Genomic DNA, 9,700 nt, shown 5'->3' on the forward strand with positions numbered 1-9,700 from the left:
ATAATAATAATAATAATAATAATAATAATAATAATAATAATAATAATAATAATAATAAATTGAAAAATCCGTATATAAACTATTTCAATTATCCGTGTATTATTATTAAAATTCTATATGTTCCTAAATATAAGTTTTGAAAAACACGACATGGTACGAGCTATTAGTGTAGAGTTGTTTAGGTTTGTTTAGAAAGATATAATAGAATTTATATTTCTAAATTTCAAGACATATATTTCTATTTCAATCTGTGTATATCAGGTATAATATTCTTATTCATTATCGGGGATTTCTCTGATTATGATAGAAGATAATGATTCTAACAATATTATGAAAAATTATATAATTTTAACAAAAATAATATATGGTGTGTAATTACTATATATAATAAAAAATTACCTTAATAATAAATAATTTACATATTTATTTTTGTTTTACTAAAATCTATATATAGTATTTTCTGTGGTACATGAATCTAAATTTGAGAGTTAACTCATAATTTTATATTTATTATTTTTCTTTTACTACTTCATAGAATAAGAATGTACTTCGTTTTTCATCGAAGTTGATCCTTTTAAAGTACAATTTATAATTTTGATACACTATTAGTGTAAGGTAGTTTTACACAAATATTCAATGACGTAATATCATATCATAAAAAATAACTATCTTTTATATTGATTACATTTACCTAAATGATAATCCAAAAAAATAGACATAAATAAATAATTATATAAAATATTTTATACTATCAATAATTAAAATTAGACTCAAATTTGTATCTAAAAATATAAGATAAAATTATATATAAAATTAACTTAATAAAAACAAAATATTATTGTAACATTATTTAATTAATAAATTTAGTTAGTTAAAAGTTATATCTCTGTTTTTTTTCAATTCCACTTTAATATTTACCAGTAAATTAAAAAAATTGCTTTGATAATTAGTTCTTAAACATAAATTAAAATAAAAATCAATTAAAATATTAACGCATTTTGTACTTTTATCTATCTAACTAACTAATTCTATTATTATTATTATTATTATTATTATTATTTGAAATTAATTTTTTGTCTTTCTTTTATTAAATAATTAAATAATAATTAAATAATGTATAAAATATAATAAGGATATGAGAAACTTAGTATAAATTTTTTTTCTAAAATATTATTTATTGTATATAATTCATAAAAAAATATATTTCACTTTTATTATTGATTAGAAGATAACCTATTTATATTTTGATTTATTTTATTTATTATTATTATTATATTTAATTTACAGAAAGATAAATTAATAACCATATTATTATTTATCAATATATCAATATTGATAATGATTACATCAAAATTATTTAATATTTAATATTTTTATATTATTTATTTTTTATAATTTTTTTATATTTATAAATATTTTTTATTATTTTTATATGTTATATGTTTACCCCTACTATTTAAAATTTTTGGATCCGTCACTACTTTTGAGCGTGTTTCTTAATTTATTTTTTATAATTCATTGAGTACAATTTATTACAGTAAATTAATTATATCAACTAATTGATTTGATTAGATATTTACATATCACACGATTTATTATAATTCATATCAATCAAATAATTGTAATTTATTATATTAATTATTTTAATTTATTAATTTATAAGGTACATAATAGCATAGATGATTTATTACTTATAATGATTAAATACAGTAAATACAGATTAATTTAGTTAAAAAAATTATTGTCTCATATGTTTTTCTATTTATTTTTTTAATTTATTAAATCCAATCAATTATAATAAATTAATTATATCAACTAATTAATTCAATCAATTATTTTCTAATTTAATTTTTTGAATTCAATAAATTAAATAAAATCAATTGTACTAATTATTTGTATCAACTAACTGATTTGATTAATTATTAAAAATATTTTTATTTAATTTATTTTATTTATTTAAATACATGAATTATAACTGATTAGTTATTTAATTTTGTTACGATAAATATCAAATTCTATTCCGAATATAAAAATATAAAATTTTATTTCTTCCATTTTTATTTTACCACTATAAAAGACCATATATGCTAGAAGAAAATATCATTCATTTACCAATTATTATTTCATTAGGTAGCTTTTACAACAATTCTTTCTTCCTATGAGGCGTCGTCGCAAGGAGGCAACTATCGTGGACACAAACCACCACACACTCTTCAACTACCGTGCTCATCATTCAGAGCAATATATGATATGTTATCCATGAAACATTTATAGACCATGGTGTTATCATGTATGCATAAATAAAAAAAAAAATTTCGTAATTAAACTTAAGTCATTTACCTGTTTGTGTGGTATATTATAGTTTGAAATTACTTTCAATTTGTGTTGTGCAATGATATTATGGTTTAATTTAAGCTTTTATTTTAGAACTGTGTTATGATTTTATCTCATTATTTTTGCTTAAATATCAAGTTGATGTATTTTTATTTATTATTATTGAAACAGATGTAATATAAAACTGTATACTAACATTGATATAATATTATTTCAAGTATATGTTTTGTAGGTATCAAAGAAAAGTATTGAGTTATTTTTTAGTGGGTTTAAATTATTTATTGTTTATTAGAGAATTTTGTGCATTAGAATTCTCTAATAATTTATTTTGAGCTGATTTTGATATGTCTTACTTGACAGTAAAACAATATATAAAAATTTGTTGGTGGGTCTAAGTATTACTAGATTATTTATGGTCACATTGAGTATATATATTTAATTTATTAAAAAAGTAAATTACTAAAACTAATTAATAACTATTTTAGAATTAATACATTTAATATTAGATTAAAAAAATAAATACATAATATGTTACATTTTTATTAATCAAATTATTATAATTCAAATTAATCTTAACAAAAGAATTTAAAATTATAATTCCAATGTGGGATTCAAACCCCCGACACTTGCTTAAGCGGACTAGTGAGCTAACCACTAGACCAACCCAACTTGGTTAGCTATTACACTTGTTTATTTGAATAAAAGCAAATAATCCTCATTGTTGCCCTTCAACTAAACAAACGCATACTCATACTTTGGTGCGGCTTTTTTGGGTTGACTTTTCAAGTGGATTGTTTTATATGCTTTCATCCATAGATTTAGCATGAACGAAAGCAAAACGAGTTGCCTATCGTGGCTTTCGATTTTCTTTAATGGGCATGACAATGTTGCAAGTTTCTCATTAGGAACTATTTTTCCAATTCATTACTACTCAAAGTCTAGGTGCTTTCTTACACAGTATGTCTTTTTAAGTTAAACTCTCTTGGGGTCAGGCTCATACAATTCTCTCCAACTTTGCTTGGATCACAAGGCAAGAATTGCAAATTGGCTTACTCTGCCCTGTAATCTATTGCTCCTCTAGTAACAAAAATACATAATTTGTTCCCCTCTTTTTATCGTAGGCTCCTTTTCCTTTGTACGTCAATCAAGATTGAATTTCTAAGTCAGATCAAAATAAAAGTGGCTACTATTACAGTTCCAAAACATTGTAACTTTAGAATTTAGGAGGAATTTCAAATGTTCCTGAAACACAGTATTTCTATAATTTGTCATCCATAAAAAGCTACTACATCACACCCAATAATTATAAGTCATCAGTCTCATACGTACCAGTATCCACAGGTTGCACAAGTGTCATCAAATATTAATACATCTTAGTCGAGCTTCAGTACTTGAATAAATGCCGAGTAAAATCTTACAATTTAAAGCTTAGGTTAAAGAAAAAAAAGAGATTGTATGACTTAACTAGTTATTTATGACTTTACAAATTGATCCATAACTAGTGTGAGAAAATCGAAATAAAAATGTTAATCTAGCAAATAATATGCAATCAAAATTAACTTTTCCAGATTAATTAGACTGCTGAAATTTCCACTACACATCCCAAAATGTTCAAAAACAGCATCTACACAGACCATTTCATATTTCCTGTAATTCTTCTCAGTTAAATAGAACACTGTAGACTCAATGCTGATCCTCCTTTTATATATAATAGAGGACAGCATCCTATTTACAGAGTTTCACGATGCCAGACTGGCATAACTAATGAATGATTTTTTAGTGCTAAAAAAACATGACTTGGAAACAATTAAAATGTGAATAAAAACCAATAATTCTTGTAATAAGCTTGAATTTCACCTGCAGAAAGAGAAGTTAACTGTCAGTTAACTAAAATACTACTACATTAAAATAATCATCTAGTAATTTAATCCGCACACTATTTCTTAGTCATAAATCTCGAGCAAGATATAATATATCAATGCCAAAAAGGAAGAGATGGTGATGAGTACAAACTGGAAACAAATAATATGTTAATTACTGAAGCTGTTCCTGTCTAACAGTTTTTTCATTATTTTCAAGAAAACATCTCAAATTCAGTGTGCCATGATTTCAGAGTTATAATTTGCAGCATACTGCCTATAGTTTAAAGCTATTCAGTATATGTCAGTGATCCTGTAATCAACCTTACTATTATTTGGTCAATGCCAGCAACAGGTTATGTTTTCTTTCTGAAGTTGCAGCAAGCAAAAAAGGGAACATACCCTATAGAAAAGTCACAATCTATGGACAGAAGATCCGCAAATGCACATAGTTCCACCTGATCAACAACCACCAAGCCATGTCCCAACCACAAACTATTATGGCACGCCAATTATGGCATCTTTAATGCTTGCTTCAATTGTGCAAGCGCAGATGGGTGCATACTGTTCATTGCAGCATTAAATGATTCTCCATGAATAGCAGCACAAGTTTGTAGATTTTCTTTCACAGAGTCCTCAAGTGATATGTGATTGATACGGTCCGAAAATTTGATCTGGAGAGAAAATATACATATGCATAACATCCTTTGTTTTTCATACAATCACATTGTCCCAGAATGAGTATTATGGTTAAGTTTCATAAATTCTTGCCTGTCTTTTTCTGAATTCTTTACTTGGAATATTGCCATCATCAGGAGACGTACTGGAGCTCATAACACCACTGTTATTTACATCAGACGTAAAGAATTATATGATAGTAAAACATGACCAAAAGCCATATAATAACGGGGACAACCCCTCGATTTCTAAATTCTAGAGTTGCCTTCAAAACCGTTCCCACTTCTAATAGGAAGAGTAATATATCCTCGTATGAAAGTAAAACCGAACTCAGATCGAGTCCAAGTTCAATTATTAAACATAAAGTGCAAGAGACATATTAGGTTATAAAGTTTAAAATCTTTTTAGGAAAAGAAAAAGATAAAAACAAAACGCAAAAAACTAACCTGGATTCTTCCTCAGTCAAGTCACTGTTTCCTCCCAGAATTACACTAGTGCAAACACTGCACAAAACAACAAATAGTCATTTACTTCGCATTAACACATGTTTATGATGTTCACTATATTAGTACCTCAAAATTTGATCAAGTTTGTCAATGACTTGAGGTAGCCTTAATGTCAGAATTATTGATAGGGCTAAGCCAATTGTCTTCTTCTGGATGCAAGAAACATTATCTACCTGAAAAAATTGAAAATGTAAATTTACAATAAATTAAGGATACAACATAATCAATAGGACCAAATGAAATAATTATGTCCAAATATTGGCTAAAGTCATCACTGTTCAGACATACCAATTGTTGTTTTTCCTACCCTATTCTTATGGTATTGAATGAAAAGAAAGAGAAATTGTATTAAAAATGCAGAAGATTATGAAATTCAAACATGATGATTGTTCTGCAGAAATATATTTCTCATATAAACATCAAAGCCAAACAAATATAAATCATATTACAGTTTCAGACATGTAGAGTATTAAGTAATTCTTTGATATAAAACCAAACACAATACAGTTTCAGACTTGCGGAGTATCAAATAATCCAGTTATTTAAAACCAAACAAAATTAGTCATATTATAGCTTAACAACGCCAACCTTGTCGACCCAAATGTCAACCAGACAAAGAAGTATATTTTCTTGAACAGGGATAGACGCTGTTTGAAGGAGTAGAGAAGTAGATGGATCTGATGCTAATTGGGCAAGTGAGTTTGTATTCATCACCAGAAGCCTTGCTAGGATGGCAGCAGAAGATGCTTTGACAGATGTTTTAGAAGGATCTCGGTCATCTCCTCCACTCAAACATATTAAAATTAATTTCTGAAATAAAAAAGAAACAACAGATTAAAACATGTCCATATTAGTACCAAGGTGAGTTGAACGCAAAATCCTATTTATTCAACAAGCATACAACTACTTACTTGTAAGGTACTGCTAATGAGCGGTGGCACTTCCATAGGAAAACACTGTAAAGGGGGGAATCAAGATAAATTGTTTTGAGATTTTAAATCAAATACAACAAGAAACTAAATTCTAATCCAACTGAGACCAAATAATTAGACAATGGTCCTGCACGGTAGGGATGTCAACGGGGCAGGGCGGGGGCGGGGTATACCTCCCTGCTCCCCATCCCCGCCCTCAGATTTGCTCCCCGTCTCTGTCTCCATCCTCGTTCCCCGCCGTGGGGAAACATTGCTCCCCATCCCCATTCCCCACAGGGCTCTATTCCCCGCAGAGACCCCATTCTCCATCTATCTGATAGTTCTAACTATTTATTAATTTCCATATGAATAGAGCTGCAAGTATCCATCCTATACAAAAATAGTAAGATTTTATACAAAAAGTCTAAACGACAAGATGGTGACTTCTTTCAAAATGACAGTGGGGGGACGCAACGGCAAGCCAGAGGATAGAGCAGTGGACGAGGTGGGAAACGCGGCAACAGAAAGAAGAATGGACACGACGACAGAGTTATGAAAAGGAACGCCGCAAATAGAGAGCAGACGCAGTGAGGATCATGGGAGGGGGTGACTGCAAAAAGGTTGCAAAAAGGTTAGATGGAGTATGGACAGTGTAAGGATCTATGAATTGAAGAAGGGTTATGCAAATGAGCGTTAGGAGTTTTGGGTTTATATGTGTGTGTGTGTGAAAAGACTAAAAAACATATATGAGAAATAAACTATTAAGAAAAATTCAGTAAATTTATTAATTTTGGCGATTAGCAAGGACGGGGCGGGGATCCTCGCTTGGGTCCCTGCGCCTGCCTCGGGCGAATTTTGTCTCCCGTCCCCATCCCCACAGGGAAAATTCCCCACAGTCGAATCCCCATTCGGGGCAGTCCCCACAAGGATCCCTGCATCTCGGGGAGTTTTGCCATCCCTACTGCACGGGTACAAAGTTGTCAGATATCCGCTACATCAGCGCCATAGCGCTATTGCATAGTCAAATATCCGCTACATGCCATAGCGCTATTGCGTAGCAGAAACTTAGCAAAACGCGATGAGCCACGATCCGCTATTGATACCTTGATCTCCTCTCAAGGTTGTCAAATATCCACTTTATCGGCGCAATAGCACTATTGTGTAGCGGAAATTTCACAACCAATGAGCTGCTATCCACTATTGATAACCTTGCACTGGAAATCGAGACACAAACAGCCATTTATAATATCCATTTAGGGATGTAGATATCAGTTAAAACAAATCACTTACCGAAATAGTTCTCTAACACAAACTTTAGCAGGCTAAATTTGAAGTTAAATTGTTTATAACGAAGTTATTGCAAATTGAAGATGGAACCATAACACCCTTTTGAATCAATCCTAAACCCTTCAAATGGTCCATTATTAATAGCTCCAATGACAAACCTTCTATGTGCTAAGCATGTCAACCACAATAGTCATAGTTAAATTCCCCGGTTATCATCTTGGTCCAATATCAAACTATTTAAGCAACCACCAAAGACTGAGACTAGTCCATATGCAAGCTTGTGGGAAACAGAGCAGGAAGCTACAAACTACATAGCCATGTACTAAAATCTCAATGCTTCACCATTCACAAGTAACCTTGAAATAATAAGCAAGTAATGCACTCATCTAGTGGTTAGTTTAATCTCCCATCACTTAGATGGGAATGGGTTCAAGACTTGCCCAAACTTCCACAATATATTGAAACTATATTTGTCAATATGGGAAAAACATACCTGTATTAAGATATCAATGACAGGTAGAACTGAAAGAAGACCTTTGTCATTAACATTTCCAACAACTAAATCAAGAATTTTAGCAATATTTGCAGCATGCATGCTCAGAAAGTCATTTCCACCCAAAATTATGTAATCTTCAATTATGTTTACTGCAACCTGTAATTCGACAAAGAGAAATAACATACAAATAAAATAAACACGTTTATTATAATTATATCAAGAACAATTGGCCATTATGGTTGGAGTAACTAAAACAATGACTCATCAAGAATAGATCACGAACCAAAGTAGTTATCAAACAAATAAATACAGAAATTATAATAATCAGAGCGATGGCAGTGACTGAAGTTTTTACACCTTTCCATGAAATCAATAGCTGAACGAATATTTAGTATTAACAACATTAACTTCATCTCAATTAAGTTTGATGTGAAGTAGATGACCGAAAAATACATTGATTAACTTCATATATATATATATTATATTGCACTAAGACCTTTTAATTTGGTACAAAGTAGAAACCAAGAGTAGTTTGACCTGTTTGAGTTTCAAACCTAACAAACTAAGTTCGGAAGCCAGAGATTCACCAAGCAATCAAATCAACTGGTCTAAAAATATTTAAGAGGTACAGAAGAAGAGATGGCAAGCAGGGAAATCAAAGGAAATATCTTTTAACTAATTTAAATATTTGTACACCATGTAAATTACCTCAAGTATAGATGCTGCAACCCATCTAGCTAACTTACTAAATGACCACTTCATTCTATTGTCACTACTCACTATCAGTATCACTAATGCAGACTCTATCATTCTCCTGAACACAGATTCTTTTAGTCAAAATATTATTATAGTATGGAGAAAAATCTAACCTCTAAATGGTCAAAGCTTCTTTCCATGATATCCACAAGGCGTGAAAAATTTGGCAGTAATTGAGGCACCATTGACGGGGCATGGGAAAGTGTGGCCTCCCATAACTGAAAGGTTATGGAGTTGAATTATCATGACATTCTCGCACAAAAATCATACCCATCTTAATTAATAAGAACAAGACAGCATTATTACCAGCATGCTATCTTCTAGGAGATTCAGTTCATCTGGATTATTAATATTAATTCCATTCTCCAGAATTGGCAATAATATGCTGTAGCAAATGGGTGACTGGTAACCAAGTGCAACCACAAAGTTTTTCAAAGCAACAAGAAGCTGAATCTGCAGCAAACTTTCACCAGAGGATTCTTCCCAGACCTTGCAAAATAGGAGCAATAGAGAAGATAAATTCATTTTGATAAGCTATATGTTTACCTTTAGCTACATGGATAACATCAGCAGACACAGGCAAAAGGCAAACAACTAAGAGGTGAACATTGCCATTGAAATGTTTTTAGATTTATGCTTAATCTAGCATTCGAAATCAATATTCAACATCTTGGAAAACTATTCTGGATTAAGTTCCTGAAGTGCTCTGTACATATATCATAACCCTAAATTCATTGGGATAACTTATCCAACAATAACAACTAAGCCTAGTCCACTAAGTGAGATCAGTTACATGATTAAAGTGTGCCATAGTGCTCTATCAGGAATCATATCCATGTTTAAACCATTAATAGCCCTTTTGGTCATATCCTC

The 9,700-nt window shown here is 30.4% G+C and overlaps 1 protein-coding gene across 1 annotated transcript in view; it reads right to left on the reverse strand.

Annotated features, from left to right (window-relative positions):
- Nucleotides 1–3,608: 3,608 nt before the first annotated feature.
- The window catches only part of LOC107484988 (uncharacterized), a gene marked incomplete in the record, with an annotated part of 15,037 nt that continues 8,945 nt past the window's right edge, over nt 3,609–9,700 (reverse strand). Inside the window, 10 exon segments of the mRNA XM_052260326.1 lie at nt 3,609–4,191; nt 4,596–4,867; nt 4,965–5,034; nt 5,318–5,374; nt 5,444–5,550; nt 5,966–6,187; nt 6,289–6,333; nt 8,069–8,227; nt 8,941–9,045; nt 9,134–9,316. Of these exon segments, the coding sequence (XP_052116286.1) occupies nt 4,706–4,867; nt 4,965–5,034; nt 5,318–5,374; nt 5,444–5,550; nt 5,966–6,187; nt 6,289–6,333; nt 8,069–8,227; nt 8,941–9,045; nt 9,134–9,316 (1,110 nt within the window).

Source organism: Arachis duranensis, chromosome 4 (assembly GCF_000817695.3).
Source record: "Arachis duranensis cultivar V14167 chromosome 4, aradu.V14167.gnm2.J7QH, whole genome shotgun sequence".
Lineage (NCBI taxonomy): Eukaryota > Viridiplantae > Streptophyta > Magnoliopsida > Fabales > Fabaceae > Arachis > Arachis duranensis.